Genomic DNA, 23462 nt, shown 5'->3' with positions numbered 1-23462 from the left:
GTGCTGCCGTTATTGCTGCCGGGCGCTGCGGAGCTGCTCTGTGCTGGCTGCAGGTTCCTTGGCGTGTCTGGGATGGTGCTACTGCTGCCTGCTGGGACGCACTGCTGGTGTAAGGCACTGTACGGTGGTGGGGGGGTTGGCGGGCGGTTCACCACTTCCTCATAGGGAGGTAGTAAATAGTTTGGCAAAAACCCTACAAGTGGGAGGCAAGTGGAGAAGTTATTTCAGGAGCAGCTTATCTCAGGAAATGAGGCATTAATACAGGTCGGGATGTCATTTGTCATCTACCAGCACCTTCCCACTGACCAGCTCAGTGGGCTTCACAGGGGGTGCCAAAATGGGGCCCCAGTGAGACAAGTCATGTTTTAGAGAAGCAAGAAATGTGGCACAGGAGGTGATGGACAGAGTAGCCTGATCTGGCTCTCAAGTCTATACTCACAGCTACCAGTCAAATCTCCTCACACTGCCCTGGACCACATGCCCCAACACGGCCCCATAAACCGCACCAGGGCACGGCCTGTGCTGGCTGGAGGAAACAACATGGGAGATAACTCCCCAGCCCTCTCCAACTCTGGCTTCTCAGCCAAGTTTCCACTCTCAAGAGCAAAGATTCCATCTCACAAAGCATTGTGCAAATATGAAGAAACACGAGCGGTTACAACGAACTCGGGATGATGGTTTTTGGTTGCTGCTTTAGTGATAGATTCTATTCTTCTGGTGCAGTCAGAATAAATTGCCGGTACTGGCAAAAGAGTTTGGTTTATTGCACTTACAGCCCCTCAAAGTCTTACTTACAAAGTCCCCTCAAAACAAAACAAAACAAAAAAATCTATGAAAGACTTTGTTTATTTCTTAATAGGCAAAAATAGTCTATATAGACAGAATGGACTTAAATACTGGAAACATTTAAGGACAGCATTGCACTTTTCCATGTGCAATAGCGTATCCCTGGGGCTGGGGAGGAAAAGGCTGCTGGGGATGATTTCTGACGTGCCTGCCAGAGTTTAACAAGAAAAGCAAGTTCATACATGCAATTCAACAGCCCATTACAGGAAACTCAGCTGTGGTACCTCCAGTCAGAAGGCTGAGACTTGCTGTTCTGGCAGAGTGTAGCAGGACACAAGGAGAGCACAAAATGACTGTACTACCCCTGAGCTGTGGGCAACAGCTTCTTTGTGCAAAGTCCTAGGGCTGCTGACTAGCAGGTGGTCTGGGAACTGCAGCACAAGGTGGGACCAGCACAGTCCCTGCTGAAGCATCACTTCCCCCCAGTCTGTGTGACCAAATTTCACATGAAGCCGCTTCCCGCATCTCAGTCTCACCAGCACCAAGTGCAGGCTGGAAAGGAGGAACATCCACAAGAGATATTTTAAGAACCTTTGCAGAAAAACGCCCAGGGAATCACTTCCCTCAGTGGTGGGTGTGAAGGTGCTGTAGCTGGTGTGGTTCAACTTCAGACTCAATGGTGTTCAAATGCCTCCAGCAGTTGGAATATGCTGACTGCTCACCACCTCTTACTGAGTCCAGCTACTGCTCCTTCCTTCTACCCAACACAGCAAACTCACTGCTGCCCTGCTCCCTGGGGTCTCCAGGAAAACCAATGCGAGATACATACGGAAATAAAATGGCAGGGCTGAGTAGTTATGGGCTTCCCGGTAAGCGATCAGGTTGATCTCGTGTTGCCGCTGCTGCGCCTGGAGACGATGCTTGGTACGTCGGTGATGGCAAACACAACAGCAGCTGAGGATGATGATGATGGTCCACACCAGCCAAAACCCTGCAGCGAGGGAGAGCAAGTGTTAGCCATAGTGTGAGAGCCACATCCAAACCCAGGAAACCACAATGGAGTAGATCATCTGAAAGGCTTAGATCCGAACCCTGCACTGCTCTACAGGCAGAAATATGTGTTGCATCAGGAGGCTTCAGCATGGACCTACCTGCCTGCGTGGGAAATTGCTGCTCTGGCAGCCTGGCCAGAACCAGGTAACTCTCTACACACTTTGGTATAATGTGGATCATGTTTCAACAGGCACAACACTGGAGAAGAACAAAATATGGAGACAGGGCTAAGCATCCCCCTCCATCGCTCCTACTCCTTGGATATCAATTCTTCTAGCCAAAAATATGAGCAGAGCTGTGAATAGCATTGAACTTGCCTCCCACAGCCACTTGGGCCTGAAAATAATAATCAAGACACAAAAGACACTTTGCAGATTGACCACAGAAGAAGAGAAAAACCCCAAGCACTATGTTTTGCTTTTGTTTGCACTGCTCTTAAATTTCCAGCCCCAATCCTTCATTGTTCTGTTTAACAAAAACATACTCTTTTTATATAAATGTCTCAAAATATTTTTAAAACTTATTTTTGTATTCAATGTCTTAAATTATCCAAAATTAAATTAAACTAGCCCCCCACTCTGAATCCTCAAGAAACCCAACTTCTGCTCTGTTTGTGGCCACGGCTGGTTTCTGTGCACTGTTGTACTGAACACACACTGCTCCTTAAAAGGGGATTTTAAAAGAGCACTTCCTGGATTTTCTCCATTCCCTACAACATGTGCAATGATTCCATCTCTCCACAGATCTCCCTTCACATTGCATGTGCTGGAAAAACGTTACTGAGACACACTTCAAAGAGCTGCAACATTGACTTTGGATTAGGCTTTTGTCCCTCAAGTGCAGCTCAGAGCTCTACCTGCCTGAAGGTGTCTGCGATCCATTGTTTTCAAGCTCCATCTGTGCAGCCAAGGACACTGGGAGAGCTCCCTCTTTGGAAACACGCAGGCTTGGCCGTCACTCCTCAGCAGAGATCACAACATTGTTTTTCTCTCTGTAAGACCTCTGCCACTCTTCGCTATTCCCAAACAGACAAAATGAAGATTCCGGCTGCTACAGTCCATATTCAGCGTGGTCCGTCCATCCTGTGCAATCAAACTGCTCTTCTCTCCCCACTAAACCCCTCTAGTCCCACCTTTACAATACCTTGCTGTTTTCAGCATCCCCTGCTGAGTTTGCAATGTTTTCCCAGCTAAGAGCTGGGTGGGGAAAGGTGAACAGTTTAGGAATTTGAAGAATGAGAGAAGTATTGCTCCGGCTCAGGACAAAGTGCAATCGATTCATATCACCCATCTCAGAGACCTGCACTGGGCTGTTTATAGGTGAACTGGATATGCTGCATCTGCCTCTGAGCACTCTGAGCAGGGACTTTCACCTCCCTGTGTTGTAACCCAAATTCTTCATGTATTTTGGTGCAGCAAACAGAAATATCTCTCTTGCCTTGCACAATCTAGTCCCCTGATCAACTGGAATCTGCCTTACACCCAAACTTATCAAAGCCTGCTATCAAATGAGGGTGTAACATGCCACTTTACTTTTTTTCCTGCTTGGCTGTAAATCAGGGTTCCTGGGTATTTTCTCTATCCATCCTGCTCAGCTGTATCAGACAGGCAGAGAGTGGACTGTGATCTTCACTCCAGAGAAGCAAAGGATGAAGCACTCAAGCTGCCCTCAGCACTTGCCTCAAATCGAGCCGAGAAAGTGTCCACTACCCTCGAAACACCCTTCTGCTTCTAAAAATAGCCTTTTATATCAACTAAAAGGATTGGTCTAGTCCACCCTTCCCTCCAAAGCCAGGCATTTGCAACCACCCTTGTAGCCTCTAGCACTACCAAAACCTTGCTACGCAAGCACAATGCTTCAACCATCTCACAGTTTGAAGACTCTCACCAATAAATACACTTTATTTCTTGCTAAGAGAAGGTCCCTTGGCTCTTGCTTGCTGAGGAAGCAAGAATACACTCATCAAAACCAGGTCATTGGCACAGCATGCCACCATGCACTTGAGGCAGGCCTGCAGTTCATCTTCTAAGTACTCCTTATTTTCAAAGAGCAGTCCGTGATCATGTGTTCAATAACAATGGAAAATTACACCCAGCTATCCAGGGATTTTAGCTACAGTTATGAAAACAGATGCTTTTTAACACATTTGATCATGTCCTTTTCCAAGGACTCTAGATGCAATGGTAGCAAGCAGCACTTAGTTAGTTAAGATGTCCTGGAGAACTGCCACTATTAAGCAATCTCAGCTGTAGCAGCCAAAATATTTCTGCAGGGAATAACTGCTCCCACCCAAGCATGCATCCAGAAGATTAAAAAAGTATTTCTTTAGAAAACTTCTCTACCCATTCCAAAAAAAATCCCAAAGTGCTTTGCAGACAAACTGATGCACAAGCTCAGAGCAGGGGTCAAAATAAGCTCAGCCATTCCTGGGAAGAGGTGTGGCAATTCTGCTAACAACAGGCAGCAACAACATACAACAGGATAACAAATTTTTTTGCTGAAACCGCAGGTGGCATTTGAAGTAAACAGATCCCAGTTTGCTGGACTGCAATCTGGCCATGGTGCCAGGAACATCACCTCTGTTCTCATGCAAAGGGTCTGTGCCTGCTTGCAAACACGAGTGAACGAAATCTGAGGTTTTTCTTGAGAATTTCCAGAAACAGAACCCACTAATACCACATTATTGCCTGGTTTCATTAACCACTAACACTTCCTAGAGCTTCTAGGAATTACTCAACTCCTGACTCAGCATGAGCCTGAGGACTGGCCTGGATGATCACAGAGCAGTAGCATGTGCCCACCACAGCCACTTGCTGGCCTGGCTTCTGGTGTCCTCTTTAATGGCTTCATCCCCACCTCGTCACCCAAACACACTGCAGGGCTGGTGCATCCCCCAGCGCATCGGCAGCAATCGGATGGGACACCCATGGGTGCTGAGGCACACGAGGGGCTCCTTGGTTGCTGCTTGGGCAGGAGTCTCAGCACTGAGAGGTGGTTTGGGTGCAGCTCTAGTTGCAAGTCCAGCACAGTGCTAGGAGTTCAGGGCCTCCATAAAAGGCTCTACAACACACACTTGCCAGACGTTTGGGCACAGCTGCAATTTTGGCTGCAGAACAGAAAAGCCTAACAAATATATACAGTATGGTCATTGATTTGGGATAAAACTATGTGGTACAAGGCCAAGCGCAGTTGTAAATATTATGTCTAAAAGTATGGAGAGAGCAGTGAAGATGTCCATGGCCGAGCTGTGCATTTGTACACCTGGTGATGTTTGGCTTCAAACCAGCAGCAGGGAGGTGAGCCAAGCAGAACCACTGGCCCATGCACCCAGCAGCTCATTTGTCAGAAGGGGAATTTCAAATTCACCCAAAGATAACACAAGCAGGAAATGTGGAGGCTGAGCACAGCAGCGTTACGTGCTAACATCTCCTTCATGGCAAAAGCAGGTACCAGCTGTGCCTTGTGCTGAAAATGGGTGAGATATAAAGAGGCAACTAAAGTCTGGCATTAAAAAGCCTCTACAGGCCAAGTAACACAGAGCTGCTAGTTGTCTTCACAGTCCCCAAAAGCCTTCCCTGTTTCCAAAAGCCTTCCTTGTGCTCTTCAAGATGCACCTGCTTCCCAAATGGACACGAGCTGCTTTTCAGCAGCTCTGTGCTGAGCTACTGCTGCAGTCACTGGAAAGTGAGAACAGATTGGGAGACACTGGGCATCCTGGGCCAAGTTTGCCATTGAATGTCTGATAAAGTGCAAACAGCGTATTTGGAAAAACAACTTGCGATGGCCAGCCTGAGCAGATGCAATGTAGCAATCTGGAGCAAAACATGCACCAGGGGACCATCAGGCTTGAAGACAATTTCAAGCTCACTCTTGGTTTATGAAAGAGTCAGAAATTGGAGAGCCCAAAACAGGCTGAGTCCTGAGAAACACTGCTATATTTTCTGTCAGATTCACTGGTGATGCCAATGGGTGGATAATGATGCAACCAAAGGTGAAATAGACACAGCCAAGGAGTTGATTTTTGCCAAAATATTTCCCTGCCAGGACATCAAAACCTTTCATAAAAATAAATAAAGAAGCACTGATCTCCTACCCAGCATCAGACAGGCTCAGAGCTGTAAGCCTGACATAAGCCAAGCTCAGGGAACCAGAATGGAGATGCAGAAACACCTGTGAACAGAATGAGCTCCCACACAAGCCATCTCTAACAACCAGAGGAGTACTGAAGAAAGAGAATGCTGCTACACCTACAGCATCCTTGAGAAAGGGAATACCATCACATGGTTATGCACCAGAGATGTTTTCTACCAGCTGTGAAAGAACATTCTAGGCTTAAAGTTTCAAGAAAAACCTTTCTAGGACACTAATCATAGTTTTGCCCAAACTTAAAATAATTTAAGGTTTAAAAAACCAGCATTCCTCCCTCATGAAGAAGGAGGGAGCAACGTTTGGTTTGATGCTGTACTGTATTTGCTGTCCGGGATGTTGCCATCAGCATTGCCATTGAGGGAAGCTCCTTTAATCCTGTGCAAAATGGAATATGTTTTCTGGAGCATTCCAAGGGTAGAAACAGAGAAATTTGCCCTCAAGTTCATGGTAAACTTGGGCAAATGCCATGGCTCTGTTGGCAGGAAGTCCCCTAAAAGCAAGCCAAAACATACTGCAAAGTGTCTTTGTGTCTGCCCAACAAGCATCTGGGTAATAGCTTTGGCTCCACGAGAGCTGATTGTGAACAGAAGGAGAAGTGGAACAGTTTCATTGACTAAGAAGTGTTATCCCAAACGGTCGTCTCACAGTCAGCCATGGCTGGAAAAGAATTGTCTTTCCCAGGGCCAACATTATCATCGAAAATAGAACAGAGGTTTACTTGGTACCACAATGTGGATGCACTTGGGTTCAATCATGTCCTTTGGAACGGAGACCCCACCATCTCCTGCCACTGCAGACAAACAGTTTCATTGACTAAGAAGTGTTATCCCAAACGGTCGTCTCACAGTCAGCCATGGCTGGAAAAGAATTGTCTTTCCCAGGGCCAACATTATCATCGAAAATAGAACAGAGGTTTACTTGGTACCACAATGTGGATGCACTTGGGTTCAATCATGTCCTTTGGAACGGAGACCCCACCATCTCCTGCCACTGCAGACACGAGCTTGTACAACGCTGCTGTTTAAGGATCCAGGCCATAGGCCTACGAACAGTTTAAGAAGGAAAAAAAAGAAGCCAGTGAATTATGTGTTCCTCTCCTGCCTGTCTCATCCATGCCTCCTGCTGCCTCCTCCACCTCTCCTTGTGCTGACACAAAGTTGTGCGCAGCTGTGGTTTGAACTGGTTTGAGGGAACCAGAGCAGGTTGAAACTCATTTGCCAAACACAACAGTGGCAAGAGAAAGACTATGATGTTCAGTGACAGGTTTATGTCAGCTTAAGTCATTGAAACTGCAGTCCTAGCCTGAACACACTGCAGGAGGAAGTTACTGAATATTTGTAGAGTACAATGGCAAAAGTAAAAAGATGAAGACATCTCCAACTCCTGCTCGCTTGCTCCCAGACTGGTAACACAGACAAAAGGAGATGGATGTTAACTGCAACTGGTTTCTAGTTTTCAGAATAACATCCACTGCACATGGTAGAGTCACTGCCATGAGATAAGATGGAAAACGACATATTTCAGAAAAATCCTTTGCTTATCTTGCAAAGAGCGTCAACTTGAGGCAGTAAATCTGCAGACACTGTTTTTATGCCTCTTTCCTAGGGAGGGAGCCTTTGAAGGGCAATTGCTCCTGTGCTCCAGAGGACACATTTCTAACTCCAGTCTCTCCCAAGAGATCTATGTTGGTAAAATGCATGTTGAACAGTAGTCTAACAGAGCTCAGAGGGAAACAGCTGAAACCATGTCCAGAACATCTGGTAACAAGATCTGGAGAACACTCTGCACCAACAGATCTGAATATGTGGTGAGAAGCTGGGTTGGAGGTACACAAGGCAGGTGGTGAAACAGCACCATCCAGCTCTCCTGCCTTTCCATGCTGTTTAACACAGCACGGGTGGAAGCAGCCACACAGGGCAAGAGTCCGGATCCGCACAGCCAGGCTATGCCAGACAGCCTGCCTTCTGCTTTGGATCTGGGAATTCTACTGAGCCAGACCAGAGCAAGCTTAAGGTGATTTAACTGTCTGGATTAGGCTACAAAAAGTCCAAGGAAATCAGGAAATAACTCCCTCAGTGACCCTGTTTATCATGAGTTTCCGTAGGGTTGTGACATCTGTTGTTTGCCCTATTCTGTCAGTGAGGCTTTGCCATGGGAGGGTTATGGCTGAGCACAGCTGAGAAGTAACAACAGCCAAAGGGGAGGTTTGATACACCTAGGAGAGAGGAAGCAAGTACAACCATGTAGGAGGCTGGGTGAAAGGCAGGGAACAGCACAAATTCCTGTCTGAAAAGGGACGTGGTTATACTGAGGGATAAGACAACTAAGGGTAAAGGAAGAAAATGAGGGACTGATGCTTCGTATAACTGAAGGTTTTGGAGACTGCAGCAAAGTCTTGGAAATTAATTCCTACTATAAAGCTGACCTCCTGGAATATGTACATGGTACAGCAGTTGCTTTAGTTCTAGCAACTAACTGTATACTTGCCAAAATTTTCTGGCAGGAGGCTTTTTGGGGAAAAGAGCTGTCTGGCGATTCCAAGGGGAAGCGTGCAGAGATGAGCAAAATGTTCAAAATCAGCAAAAACATTGACTGTGCTGCTTGCAAACAGAACATTTTTTTCCAGTACAACCCTTCCACTAGGACCAAAACAGTCAAGATCTGTTTTTCTCTTCTTTCTTTCAGAAACAGAGGTGCTCAATGTCACTGCTAAAGCAGACCAAAGGGAGCAAAATAGGCACATGCAACATGTCAATACTCACTCATCGCCAGTGCAGGTCTGTCATGCAGTACCTAAATGACCCAAGACCAGCTAAGCTCTCTAACTTTGCAATCCTACAGCTGAGACCTTTTGCATGCAGCGACCAGCTGCCTGTTTACATGCTCCACAGTTCCTGAAGCCCAGTGTATTATTTTTCCAATCACATCATGCAAAATACTTTCTACAGCTTTGCTTGCTGTGTTCAGAGCCTCTGGAATCATTTAATTTCATGCTGGTCCTCAAAAGGCAAGCAGAGACACAAGGATGGACATCAGGAGATCTGGATTTAGTTTTCAGTCCACATTACACACTTTAACTTGGGGAAAATTGAGAAGATCTGAGCCTTACTTAACCTGAGGGAACCGCTTTCCTCGACTAATTTCTCTCCTGTATTTTGAAAACTGATGTTTTTGAACATTTAAGACACCTGTCAGGCCTGGATAAAGGCCAGCATTGGAAAACTCCAGCAAATCACAATCACATCATACAGACCTGAATAAAAGCTGTCAGTAAGCAAAGTCCACCAGCTGCTGCCAGTCTTCCAAGACCACAATCTCTGCCTTGGGGACCATGATCTCTCTGAGTAGCCCAAAGAAATTGTTACAGCAAAATGCTGACCCAGCTCATCCACCATCCAAACCAACCCCCTTCCCTACATGAGGAAACCAAACAGTAAAGCTGTTTCTTTCCTTCTACTTTTTATGATTATATTCCAAGAAAATTAAAAGACAATGCAGCTTTTTCCTGCCATGTTACCAGCTACCAAGCTTGAGCTAAGAAACAATTAGACCTTTATAAAGCTATCAGACCTATATTTATGAATCTGAATATAGTTTTATTATTTGACAACATGGCACTATTTTTTTAAAATAAGAGATGGGTGGGGAATCTGAACCAGGCTGTTATCTAATTTTAAACACAGCCTGTCCACCTGCTTGGTGTATCATATTCTCCATTCCTCCACTCCACCCCTTAACAAAATAATACCTTGATTTCACATCCTATTCCACTACCCTCAATGACTGGTTTGTAACTACCACAATCTTACTTGCTGCCTAGAAATGTTGAGATCAGCCATTTTCAAAAGACAAACTTCCCTCAAATTCCTAAACAGGGGAAAAGGTCCTTTTTACAGGAAAAATTTCAAGTGGCCACAAAACAGGATCACATTTCAGAAGGCATGCCCAGCAAAGACTAGTTTTCTTTTCCATTTCAAACACCACCTTCTTCTCCTTCCCACAAAGCTGTGGTGGTAAATAAATATGGGAGGTAATTCAACAGGACTAGCAAGAAGGTCTGTTTTCAGGCACACAAAAGCACTGGTGGTCTGAGAAGGTCAAGAGAAGCAAAAACTTCCCAAAAGCTACTTCAATACATGCATACACTGGTTAAAATCAAAACACAGAACAACCATGAAACCATAATTAAAATGTGCTGCTAAGTTAACTGTTCATTAACCAAAAGTTATTATTAACCTTTAAAAAGCTAATCTATTCCCAAGCATGTAAAGCTGTTGCTCTCCACATCACCAATTCATTGCTCATATTAAGACTAATTACATATACAATCACTGCTGTTCACCTAGATCTTGAGTGCCTCACCACACATACCTACCAGAGATACTCAACAATTCCTGGGGCAGCAGCTAAGCTCACAAGCTCTAGAATATGAGTTTTCATGTAAAGGACATGCTCTCACTGTGACTCCTCCACCCCATCCCAGAAACATTTTTCTAACACTCACAATAGCAAAGAAAGCTTTGAAAACATTAACTGTAAAATCAACGTTGGATGTTTGCCTCCATTTGCAGAAAGCCTAGAAAACAGGTCTCACATTGGCATTATCCCCCTCATCCCAGTGTGGTACATGACGCTCTCTGTGACACAGAAGGAATATGAATCTCCACGTGGAAACCTATTTCTCCTGAGGAACCATCCAGCAGTGTGTGCCACCAAAATGTTTACTCTGTGATCTCAGCAACTCATGTACTTGGTCTAGAAAAAGGAGCCTGAAATATTCTGCCCTCTTCCAACAAAATCTGGTTTGATCTTCCAAGAACTTTTCTGATGCAGCCAGGCACCGCCCAGTATAAAAGTCTGTGCCCCACTGAGAGCACAGACAGTTAAAGCAAACCCATCCCATGGAAATGGCAGGGGCTGTTGCTCAGACCACACTATTAGTATGAGATTCAATTAAGTCTCTTTCAAGATGTCCATGGGAGAAACAGAGTGACCGTGCAACAAGCTCATGTGCAGCTGTACTCCATGCTGTTGCCCAATTTAGATCCTTCTTGCCACAGTCTGTAAGCCCTTTCATACATGCATCTCCCTCTACATTCCCACCCACGCGAATCCAAAACTGGGTTTGACCTTCCCCACTCTGCTTTGTCCACACATCCCCATCTAGTCCAAAAAATTCCTGCCATCTGTTCTGCCTATGCTGCTCACTAAGGACTCTGCTGCTGCCCTCCACCCCTATACTGAATTGTTTCTTCAACTGTCTGGACACTTTGGAAAATACTCCTGCTGTAAAGGGTCTGCAATACATTCAAATCCTGCCATTAGTATCGACACAGCAGCTGCTAGTTTGATGCACAGTGTGTCTTGAAGATGTCTATCAGAGCCCTGTTTACTTTACAACCACATCCTCCATCCTTCACTGCCTAACTTGAAAAGTAAAAGCAAGTTTCTAGACTAAAGGATGAAGTTCCAGCTATTCCTGTCCTTGGATCCAGGTTAAGTGATAGTCTTTGTATGTATAATGCATTTCCACATACCTAATACTTTGGGAAAGTGAAACTGTGGGCACAACAGAGATTAAGTAGAAAGCACAGTTGCATAAAAGCTGGAAGATGCCATTGGGTGTGGTAAGAAAGTATCTCCAGTCTCTAATGTGGGGGCACAATGTTCAGAGTTCCACATTTCCAAATTCCAAGAGCACAGACGCCCTCCCAGCCTAGGCTCCTGGCAGTACAACCACATGTCAGCATCGATGTTCAACCCTTTCTGCTCCTCCTTGGGAAAGGAAAACACCATCAGACTGGAACAACTCAAAGCTTTCCTTTAAAATTCAGTATTTCTTACTTTCCTATCCTTTTAACTTGCCATTTCTCCACATGTATTTATCAGAGTTTTGCTGACCTGCTTTGACCTGCCTGCTGCCATCTAAAGGGATTTATCAGGTACAGTCACTCAACCACTCACTAGAAACTTTGGCAGTTTTAAATCCCATATTTTGGGAAAGAGGAGGTAAGAGGGGTTGCAATGGACACTGTGTTTTCCTCACAGCACGTGGCATTAAGCCACTGTAAGGCCACAGGACTTGTCCAAGACTTCTCTCCTCCAAGGAGCTCCAAATGCAATGAGTCCTGAGGAGAATAAGCACCCTGGACCTCCTCCTTGAAAGGACATCTTTAAAAAGATAGATCAGATTTAAACAGCTGTGCTTGCAAATAGCTAAAACAGTAAGATGAAAGATACTGAACTAATTCCTTGTTTGAGCGTGCGCAACTCTAGTGTTGCACACTATCATTATATCAGTATTTCTCCCTCAAGCTGGTTTCCTCACTCACACACGATGCTATCTTGAGTACCCTCAGTATTGCCCAAATCAGTGAGAATGCCAAAGGACAGTGGCAAAACAACCCATTACTCCTCAGAAAGCAGGCAGCACCCATTGGAACAACCCTACTTCCTTGTCCTATCAGGTCAGCTCCAGACTGTGTTGCAGTGAAATGCAATGGCAATGCACAACAAGGGCTGAATATAACCCCCCACGGGACACAAGCCAGACCTGCAGTATGGTATGAGAGCCATGCAGATTAAGAAGGGAAGCCATACAAAATGAAGGACTTACACCAGAGTTCATAGTAGTAGTTGCAACACTGGGATTGTCCACAACAGTGGCCCGTTTCACATATGTAACTTTGATTGTTGACACCCATGCAGGTTTCCTTGTCCTAAAATTAAACAGACACACTTTTAAGATGCTTTGTCAGTATCATCTATAAACGTTTTACTCAATGATCTGCAAGCATTTGAAAAGTACAAGTTACAGTCTTGGGAAACTCTAAAATACATAGAGAAGTTAAAAAGTATTCAAAGATCACCAAAACCACAAAGTGACTGTTCAGCAGAAACAACAGTATCTCCAAACTGTTGAGTTAGACAGTTTTAGCATCTAGTCAGCGCTGCTTTCTCAGCATCCCTTTCCTTTTCCATTAAAAGGGACCATGTTCTGGGAGCCAGGCATTCTCTTAAAGGAGAGATGACATTTGTTCCACATTGCACACAATATCGCTCATTACGGGGGCCAAATGCCAAGTGGAGGAAATGCATTCATAGATGGAACATTATCATTTGAGAAAAGACTGCTTGGATTCATTTAGATCTAAATGATAATTACAATATGTTCCTGCAAGATTCCCATCTACCATGATTCCTTCATAATTAGCCATGTGCTTTATATAAGACCAGCATTCCTGTAAAACTTCTTCCTAGAATAGCAAAGCAATCCAGGAGCAGAGCCAAATCAGCTATATCGTATCACCCAGCAGGTCCTCAAGACACCTAAGATGGAAAAGGACTACGGTGTGAGGTCTCAGTTCCCCACATGGTGCACCACTTCACAAAGATCTGTGTTTCCCTGCTAGTCTGAAAACATGGGTGGGAAAAGGCACAAAACACAAGAAACCAGAAGCATTTTACAGTTGTGGTTTGTACATCCTCTGACAGCTTTTGGGGCAACATGGAAGTTAGGAGGACACTCTACAGTTTAAGAAATAAACAAATCCCGACAAAAACCACTGATGTTGCAAACAAACCTGTAATAAAGTTTTAAGATTTTTCACTTTCTTTCACTCAAAAAATTTATTATGAGGAAATGAAAACGTGGGGAGATTTATACTGAAAGATGTGTTGAAAGAACTAATTTTTTAAGTACCAACTTTCAAACCAAAAAACACCAACACACAAAAGCCCAACAAAACCCAACCACCAGCCTAAAGGGATGCACATCCATGGATCCCAACACTTGCTGAACTGCACTGTTCCTCTCTTACATGTGAGTGCACCATGGCCACATTTCTCACAAGCCTCTGTGGAGTTGCTATACGCGCAAAAGCCAAAGTGCGTCTCAAATGCTGCACCACCTCACTGAACAAGTGATGTGAAGCAGCAGCTTCAACGCAGAAGAGTCCTGCACCACGTTCTTAAGGAGACTCAGTCTATTCGGGGATCTGGAGGAGCACCAGCCCTTCCCCACCATGCAGCACCCCAGCCAGAGCTGCCCCTCCCCAACACTGAGCCTTGCAGGTCCCTCACCTGAGCACTCAAATTCTGGGAGCAACATAACCCCTAGAAGCACAAGAACCTCCTGCCACAAGAGATTCAACAGAAAAGACCTCATGCTGCATTTTTCTCCTAAGAAATCAGACAAATTTTGAAAGGGTGTTTGATCATGTGAGGGCACAAGTCAGCAAACAACTCAGCATATGATAGTGGGTCCCCTCCTTCCACGGATATGATGATTCCAACAAAAGGCTCTAAAAAGCACCAACTGGACAGCTCCGTAAAACTCACCTGCAGAACCAACAAGCTGGAGGGGTACCTGCCTCTGTTTTCCAGGAAGGGAAGAACATTTTGCTGGACAGACCAGTCTAAGTGCTTTACTACAGGTAGCTAAAGTAAACATCTTGTTCTGAGATGCTGCATGTCAACAGTAGAAACACCACTTTCCTACAGGATAAGGAGGTGTTTCTACCTCTAATTGCAGAGGCTGGTAGCAACTTTCAGGAGACACTGCTGAGCTAGCACAGCATTTTCTGCTTCAGGCATGCTATTCACTCCAAAAAAATGCAATTTTAGTCAGCAAAAGAACTAGAAATAGGCAAGATCAATTCTCTTATCGGTTCTTATGAGCTTATTTACACTTTCCCTCATTTTTGTTGGCCTTGCAGAGTTAATGTAACTGATGAACAGCATAGATTTTGGCTCTCATATCAACAGAATTGAGAAATTAAGACCCCATTGCAAAACTGCAATCCTGTTGACAATGCACAAGTCAGAAAGTGACTGGCTGAGGTCTGCAATTGTGACACATGAAGTTCAATGTGACCTGTTGAACCAGCAAATGAATCACAAGGAGCTGGTGAAAGAACAGTCCCACAATGCCATTTCAAGATCTCCTCTGCATCACCACATGGATCTATCCTTGACCACCTCTAGTTTACTCCCCAAAAATTTGATCCATTCAGTGCTGTCTGCTCCAAAAAGTATCAATACGGAATGCATCCTTGTCTTTTGGCAGCAGGAACTTATAACAGCTTCAACACCACTGTATTTTTCCCACTTAAGAACTTGCAGCAGTCCTGTTTTCAGAGTCTTCCATCACATCATCCTCTTATTCGAACTTCCTGACTCCCTCTTGCCAATCTTATTATATTTTAAATGACCTTTCCACACTGCCATATGCTTATGTGCAGAACTGCTTCTAGTTAGCCCAGCTGGCTAACAGACATAGCAGTGTACATGCTGCACAGAAGATCCTCAGCAGCTAGGCTGGTATTCTGCAGGTTACTCCTGGAGATCAAGTCTCAAGCAACATCCTGCTTCCCGTCTAAAGCAGAGTTTAAATCTTACTGCACAGAGCTTCTTTTACATACTGACCAGGACAAATCACCTTCCTTGGTAATATATATGCACTTGTACCATCCAATAGTCTTGCAGTTGGCTTTCAGCTCCCCCAGCTCCGAACAGATGAGGTTATAAAGTCCTTTCAGGGACAACCACCAGGCATGCTCCTCAAAGTCCAAGCAGCTCCTTTTGGAGCCTTTCTGCAGCCCTGTGCCAGCCCAGCCACCAATGCGCTTCTGGGAACAGGGAGCAGCCAGAACTGGTGCCACACGTCAGACTGTCACCCTTGTTTCCAAACAGTTTCACAGAATAAAGGAATAATTTAGTTTGGAAAGGATCCCAGCAGGTCACATGGTCTGACCACGGCTCAAAGCATGGCCACCTCCAACACTAGGTTACACAGCACAGGGAAAGTTTTTTAAAGAGAAAAAATGTAAAGGCAACAAATCTTCAGAAACAAAACTCCAGTAGGAAAGATTCCAGCACAAGGAGAGCTTTGGTTTGAGATGCTACTGATGTCTCCTTTGAATCAAGTGTTTCAGTCTCCTTTCCTCTACCCACTTAAGTCCAGGCTCGTTTCCGTGAAAAGCTGAGCCACTGTACAGTTTCTTGCCAGTTTTGTACAAGTTAAGGAAGAGATTATGCACAGCCACCATTATGCACAGGCCATGACAGAGACAGTGACACTTTTTCTTAGGAAACTTCTACCTAAAGCCAAACTCTTCAATCTGGATTCAATTTCTATCTAAATCCCAGGCTGCACTTTTCATACAGCAGTGTTGTATCATTTCTGCTTCCTTCTCGCTTGCATTCTGTGTGTCATATACTGCGAAACTGTAACTACTTAAGACATATCAGCAATATAGTTATCCATAGCCTAAATGTCTCCTGGAAACAATATCCCAAGTACTTGTGCTATGAAAGCACACTATTTCCTCTTTCACACTAAGAGGCGTGGACAAGGCAGCAGCCTGAAAGAGCAGTTCTATAGATAAGAAAAATAAATATGGGGGGGAAAATCTCATAGAAGCAAAGCTGGAGCACTCACATTTTATTGACCTACCTTAGTTTCTAATTTCCATTACAAACAGAGCTTGTAATGATAATTTTTAACTGTTCTTACAGCATGGAGGTTTTATTGAACTATTACAGAGGTTTAGGGGTTTTTTTTATGTAGCCTTATGGAAACAAGGAAGGGGGAGGGTTTCTCTCCAAAAGCACTTTTTTTCCCCAATAACCAATGGCTACTACATTCCATAGTAGGCTTCCCTGCAGAAGGACAGCCTTGTTTTCTTGTAGTCCAGGCAAGCACCCCACCAGCCTTTGTTCAGCTAACTGCAGATGCCTCCAGGCAGGATTACTAAGCAGGATCTCCACGAGTCTGCTCTCAAAGAGCATTCAACTCCATCAGAGCAGAATATTCTTATTTCGAAACTAAGGAGCCAGAACATGCCATCCCTTATCTCCCACCTGCAAAGCCTAGGAGATTCCCAGCTAATTTCAAGGGATTTGCTTTGTCCTGTAAATCAGCATGTGCTCTAGGCTGCATGCACATCACTGCCTCATTGGCATCATCCTAAAAGCTGATCAGAGAAACTGGAATCACTGGATCCACACACACACACTCCAAAGCTGGGAGCTTTCAGAAGGCTCTGCAGTCCTGGAGTCTGTGTTCTCTCCCTGCCCAGTCCAACAGAAACCATTTGCGAAATACGGTGCAGGCTCTCCTCATGAAATTGGTTGAGTTGGGAAGATCTCATCTTCAGAATCTCTTCATATTTCAGATTATAAAGGAACTCTGAATAAAAAAATAGGAATTTTTTTTACAACTTATTTTAGTGTTGGTATTTGGCATCTGTGAAGAACCCACAACCATACTGGCAACTCTGGCAGCAGCATGCTTTTGCTGTCAAGTGCTTTTACAAATAATCCTTAAAATATCCAGCAGTGCCAGGTATAAGAGAACTCAAGGCAGTGCCACATGTTGTCACATCTGAAACTACTGCAAACATTAATGTCAGTGCCAGGGAAAAAAGCCAATTAATTTCTTCACCTTCCAGTTTGGTATTGGACCTTTGCTGCAGGTCTACATGACAAATTAAGGTCAAATTCTGGGGCACGATCAAGACAGAAAGCATTCACAGAGGTTTACTGAACTGCTCCTTACTGCAAGGAAGGATGGAATCAGACATCCTTATTCTCCTTTTGTGAAGGTTTTCAGTACTAAATGGTTGGATTTAATACCTGTAAATCTGTTAGGATTTTTTGCATCTGAAGCCAATGTAGGAAAGGAACGAAAATGAGAAGTGACTGACAGTGGAGTATCACCACAATTAAAGGAGCAAGACACTTTGCACTTTTCTAGTCTCAAAAGTTAACCCAGGAACATGGTTGCTATGACAAAAAGGAGAAAGATGAAGATGAGCCTGTTCCAGACCAGTGTGGCTATTTTCCAAGGTGAAAATTAATATGTGCAACTGCAGCAACAAACATCACAGCCCACGCTCAAAGTGCACAGTTGGCAGTGAACCACCTACAAAAGATGACTCCTCAGCTGGCATTAACCAGGTAACCAAAACCAGCCGTGGCTGTAACATGAAGATCTAGAAACCATTTCAGCTTTTTGCTCTGTCTCCTCTTTCCACAGAAATCCAGGCTCCAGTACACTAAATATGAACACCTTGCTTTTATATGGCCTCCATGTGTCATTCGACCTGCCAGAGTTCATCCTAACCTTGGTCACACCCAGACACTCCAGGAAACACTTGGAATTGTGACTTGCATTTACTGACAGCAGGTTATAGGCCATTCCTGTCTGCTAGGATAGCCAGTTTTTTAGACCTGTTCTAAATCTCCTACGCTCTCCAAACTTCAGTACAGCATTTGTCCAGGCACCATGCAGCAAATTACTGTTTGAACTGGAAGAGATGGGGAATAATAACAGAATGCCAGGGGGGAGTAAGGGACTGAGAGACAGGCGTACAAACAGTGGGACACAGAGCACAGCCCAGCAGCAGGCTGAAGGGAGACTGCCAAGATGGCATCTGCTGAAGGGCGAGATGTGACTAGTTTTAACAGGACTCAGACTCAGCCTGTGACCACTCCAGACCTTCTGGTTTCACAGCTCTCACAGGGGGTTTGGTAATAAGCATCTATTTGATAATAAATAAAAATCCTGACCTAGTTATTGCACTAATCTCATTACTTGCAAGCAGCAGTCCCTTGCTCCCGGCCGCACCCACAACAACGAGCAGGATGGAGTTAAGCAAGTGACACAATCTTCAGAAAGTGTATTAAAATATGTATTTTGAGTAACTCACAATCAGCATTTGAACCATATATATTGTTTAAACATTCTGAGTAACAGAATGGAGATGACTGTCAGTATATTAAATACGTCAGAAACAACTCTTTGATATTCACTACTTATTAGTTCCCACTTGGCTGTTAATCAAATTCACATATCAGACTATCACTAGTGTTGGTTAGCCAAGTGCATCAGCAACAGCTCATGAGAATGCAAATACAAAGCTACCAAAGAAGAGATGAGAAACTCAAGTGGTAGTAAGTTAAAATTGCTACTGAAAATACTAGACTGGAGTGCCAAATCTTGCAACAGGGTTTACTGCAATTCCTGGTTCGCCAGCAATCCCCCAGATACTAATCCAAGTTAATCTTAAATAAAAACTCACTAGATCCTTTCAGAGAAGGGCAGTAGGTTTTCAGCAAGGACAGGCAGAACTGCTGGGGAACTGGTTCACCAGGGCAGCTCAGGACTGACAGACACCCAGCTAAGCCTGCACCAAAGTCTCCAGACATCTCCTGTCTTCATAAACACTACACTTGTTAGTCCTTTGGAACATACAAAGCAAAAAAACCACCATCTGAGCAAGTGTCGTGCCTTTGGTGGGGGAATTTAACATAAGCACATGAATTTGCCACAGATGAAAGTGGCTTTGACTGCTGGGAGTTACTGGAACCTCAGATGCCAGCCCCTGCCAGCACAACAGGGGATGGATTCCTGTAAGCCTGCCTTATGACAGACAGCTGAGGCCAGGAAATAAATCAAGTCTGGACATCTTTTCATAAGTCACCCACCACAAATTTTGTTTTGCTGAATGTGACAAAAAAAAAAAAAAGTAGTACTAAGTGCAAACATCCAAATACTTAAAATATAACAACTGGGGGAGGAATGATGCCTCTGAGCTGTCTCAAACACAATAAAGATCTCCGAAATGGGAATTCTAACCCACAACATTTATTGCTTTGCTAATGCCAGTGTAAGAAGAATTATATTTAAATCACCATGATTAATCAGTGACAGCAGATGCAGAACCTCTAAGGCTTTATTAACCTTTATCTGAGGAACAAATTGGTTTGTTGCATCCATTTATCCTGGAGAAATACTCCAACAATCTTTAAAGGAACGCAGTCCTTTCACGGATCGTGGGCACTAATACGTTTCAGTAAGAGCTGGTTTCGTTTCGATTTATTGCAAGTTTCACTTCCAGACTCCAAGAACTACACGTTTGCCTTTTAAACACCATGTGAGAGTGTTTACTTCCTCACGCCTTGCTAGAAGTTTCCCAGCTGCAGTCCCCAGCCCTCTTACATTAAAGACAAGCATTTCTAGGAAATTACAGCTCTGAGGAGGCCGTCTCACGTTCTACTGTTTTAAACCACCAGTTGACACCACTGAAAAACTTGAGCAGTTAAAATTACAACTGAAGAGGTTAGGAATCCAACATTTGAACCTATTTTTTTGCCTTTTACATTTATGCAGTGAACTAGATGAATGTGTTCAAGCTTCCGCCTGCAACCCTAAGAGGAAATGCTTACTTAAAACTGAAAGCTGAGATCCTCTACAATCATGTTTCCTGGGACTGGAGCTTTAAACACCCACATCCCACTAACGTCAGACAGCGCTGACCTAGCTTTTTAGGCATTTAAACATCATCTTCAGTGCAACAACACAAAGCCCCAAACCCAACCAAACACCTTAATTCCACCATGTGTTTGGCAGGCCATCTGCAGTGCTGCAATGCTGCTGGGTCCCAAAGAAGAAGTGAAGACAGATCCAGGGTAAGCAGTTTTTCAGTGCTGCGCAGGGGTGCAGAGCAAGGGGTGCTGGTCCTGGGGAGCCGAAGCCCTCACCATGTCCCTTCCATCATCATCACACAGCTCACAGGAGGACACCACACTCGGCACCTCTTCCCTGAGCTTGTGAGGCACAGCCCAGGATCAGCACCCCTTGTGTTGAGTGAGAACAACAAAGGACATGCGAGACAGCCAAGTGTTTACAGTCCAGTGTAAACCAAGAGACAATAGAGGTGACGAGATGTTCCTGAATTCCTCCCACACTTTCAATTAAACAGCACTGTTCACTAACAATCTGTATTTTCTGCTCTTTTGGAAGTGGAAAATGAAATTTCTGAATAGTATCTGCATGCAGGACACAATCACAAACACTTAAATTTTTTAAGACTAAAAATGATTAAAATTCAATATGATTAAAACTAAGGAAAGTTCAAGCAGCTCTTTGCCACTATACCCTTCATCGGCGGATAAAAATAGTCAAGAGCTTTGCTCTTGCCTTCTTGAGGCAACAGCTTTTTTTCCGCAGAGTAAGAAACTACCATCCATCTACTAAGACAACAGGATATTCCCTGTTCGAGCAAATGAAGCAAATTACACCTAACTTCTGCTTTAACACTTTACGTAGCACCTCAATTGTCCTGAACACATCTCTAAAACAAAAAGATTAGTTTTAAAATAGGAACTTAAAGAACAACACCCCCATGAGATTCGAGCAATCTCAACATCTGAGGAAGCTGTGTCTCTGCATTTTAGTTACCTAAAGCCATTCAGCCTTGGTGCCTGAATTTCCCTCTCTGGTCCAGTTCCGAGGTTTTCGGGGAAAGTCTCTTTGCCGTGAGTGCTAACAAGTGAACTATTATTATAGCTATTGCAACAATCACAGAAGGTCATTGTGCTAGAGGTAGTTTCTTATGTAAAACTGTTTTCAGTTCCGCAGGGTGGGAGGGAGAGGGAGGGGGAGAGCTGCATTTCACCAAAACCTAACTGATAAGGAAAAAGAGACAGCACTGTTTACTTAGCAGTGTGCTCAAGTCCTTTTGCCTTTGTTTCTAAACGACTGAAAGTTGTCAAAAACACGCTGTGGTCCAATCTCAACTTAATAATTCTAAATTAGAAAGTGCAAACAGCACTCTGATATCATGCAACATATATTTATTGTGGATTACAGATCGCAGGAGTGCTAGAAGAGTTTACAGTTAGATTGCCCTGCAGACGTGCCTCCCAGACCAAAAAAAGGGTTTGCTTTCCCCGAGCCTAGGAACACATAGTTGGCACCTCCTCCAGCGAGGAGCAGCTGGGCAGTTGCTACCGTTTCTCATTCCACTCGACATTACCAGCTATTAAACTATCCCAAGTTTCTTGTTCAAGCTCAAACTCTCTCAGAACAATTAAAAAGTCACCAAGCTGGGGATCACAGCATGTTGCCATTTTCCGTTTGGTGACCTTTGTCAGAGATGAGACCTACACACACACACACATATATATAAATGCCTCTTTCTCTGTTCTTTGTTTTTAAAACCCACAGTTTAACACTGCAAATACTGCCTGCACAAGAAAACAGCTCAAAGCTCATCATGTTTTTAAGCAATGCAAACTCAATTCCACATTAAGGACTGTGGAAAGCACCCTGAAACCCAACTAAAAAAATCCTGCACAGGAGCAGGACACAAAGAGCCACCCTGCCTGCCGCAAAGCCTACCACAACAACAAGGGAGTTTCAGTCCCTGGCTCAGAGTTTTGTTCCTTCCTGGCTAGTAAAAAGCATCTCCCATACAACTGTGCTCCCCGATCACACAGCACGGGAGGGGAAATGCTGTTTGCACAGTTCCCTTCCGGGAAAGTCAGAAATCATTTCCTTAGAGGTGGGGGGAATAAAAATAAAATCAATCAGTCACATCCTCCACCTGAGCAAGCTCCCACCACACCAAAGCCAGTTACCTGTCTGAGACCCAGGAGGAAAGGCATTCTGCAGGCTCATCCTCCACACCAGCACATGGGAAGGCAGGAATTTAAAGCCCCACAGTGACCATTTCCTCATCTGATGTGGGCAGCCTGTTCCTCCGATCCTATTTAAACCAGGGCTTCCTCGACTGGGAATGCTAAGTAAACAGGGTCCTGGGACACTGCACGCACTCGCTGGCTCCCCCCCCTCCTCCTCTCCTCCCACTCCCTGTGACATATCTCAGACGCAGCCCAGCCGGGGTGTTCACGAGAGGGAAATGACATCAGGTTGGGCAGTTCTGAAAAAAATTGCCGAAAAAGAAAAGAAAAAAAAAGGCAGCCCTGAGCCTTAAGGCGGCTGCTGGGTAACAGCAGGCAGCTCGCTGCAAACAGCCTGTGCAGGACCCTGGCAGGGAGCCACGGAGGAGAGGCACACTCCCCTCCCTGCTGACGGGATGCTGCAATGAGGGGAATCTATTAAAAATGCTGGCATTAGCCAACAGCACCTCAGTGATGATTAAATCTCACCAAGCAAAAATAGACATTTCATCTGTTTCTGAGGAGAAAGCCAAGTTTGATGGTGCTTGCTGAAGAGCACTGGAGCCCTAGGAGCCACCACCATGGCTTCCCCAAGTACTCCCAGACTGTGGGACCTGGGGAGAGTCTTCACAGACCCGAAGCACTCCCGTGCCACCTTCTGCCTGCCACCATGGTTCCACCATTTCTGAGCAACTCTTACAGGGCTGTTCAACTCGCAGCTGTCTCTCTAAAGAAACAGCAACAACCTCCCTGATTTCCAAATGATCAGGATTGGGCCTCTCCAGACAGGTAGAGACTTAAATCCTCCTCTCGCCAAGGAAAATGCGACTAGCCCTGTCAAAAGGTTTCTCATTCTACTTGAGCTCATTTTACATTTTCATGCCAAGGGGCAATTAAGCCTTATAAACAAATTTATCATCTGCTGTCCAGGATGGCACGTCTTGTTTGTCCTCCCCCAAGCAAGGAGTACAGCAAGTTCCACAGTGGTGTAGAAGATGACACTG

The 23462-nt window shown here is 44.6% G+C and overlaps 1 protein-coding gene across 1 annotated transcript in view; it reads right to left on the bottom strand.

The window, feature by feature from the left end:
* WBP1L (WW domain binding protein 1-like) overlaps positions 1-22443 on the bottom strand; it is a 23683-nt gene extending 1240 nt beyond the window's left edge. Inside the window, exons 1-4 of the mRNA XM_009075497.1 lie at positions 22417-22443; positions 12605-12707; positions 1616-1777; positions 3-193 (exon numbers count right to left, since the gene is read on the bottom strand). Of these exons, the coding sequence (XP_009073745.1) occupies positions 3-193; positions 1616-1777; positions 12605-12707; positions 22417-22443 (483 nt within the window). The remainder of the gene's footprint in view (positions 1-2; positions 194-1615; positions 1778-12604; positions 12708-22416) is intronic.
* Between the last annotated feature and the right edge of the window lie 1019 nt (positions 22444-23462).

The sequence above is a fragment of the Acanthisitta chloris genome, unplaced genomic scaffold, assembly GCF_000695815.1.
Source record: "Acanthisitta chloris isolate BGI_N310 unplaced genomic scaffold, ASM69581v1 scaffold34715, whole genome shotgun sequence".
Lineage (NCBI taxonomy): Eukaryota > Metazoa > Chordata > Aves > Passeriformes > Acanthisittidae > Acanthisitta > Acanthisitta chloris.
The sequence above is the reverse complement of the archived record's forward strand: the minus strand, read 5'-3'. Positions and strand labels throughout refer to the sequence as shown.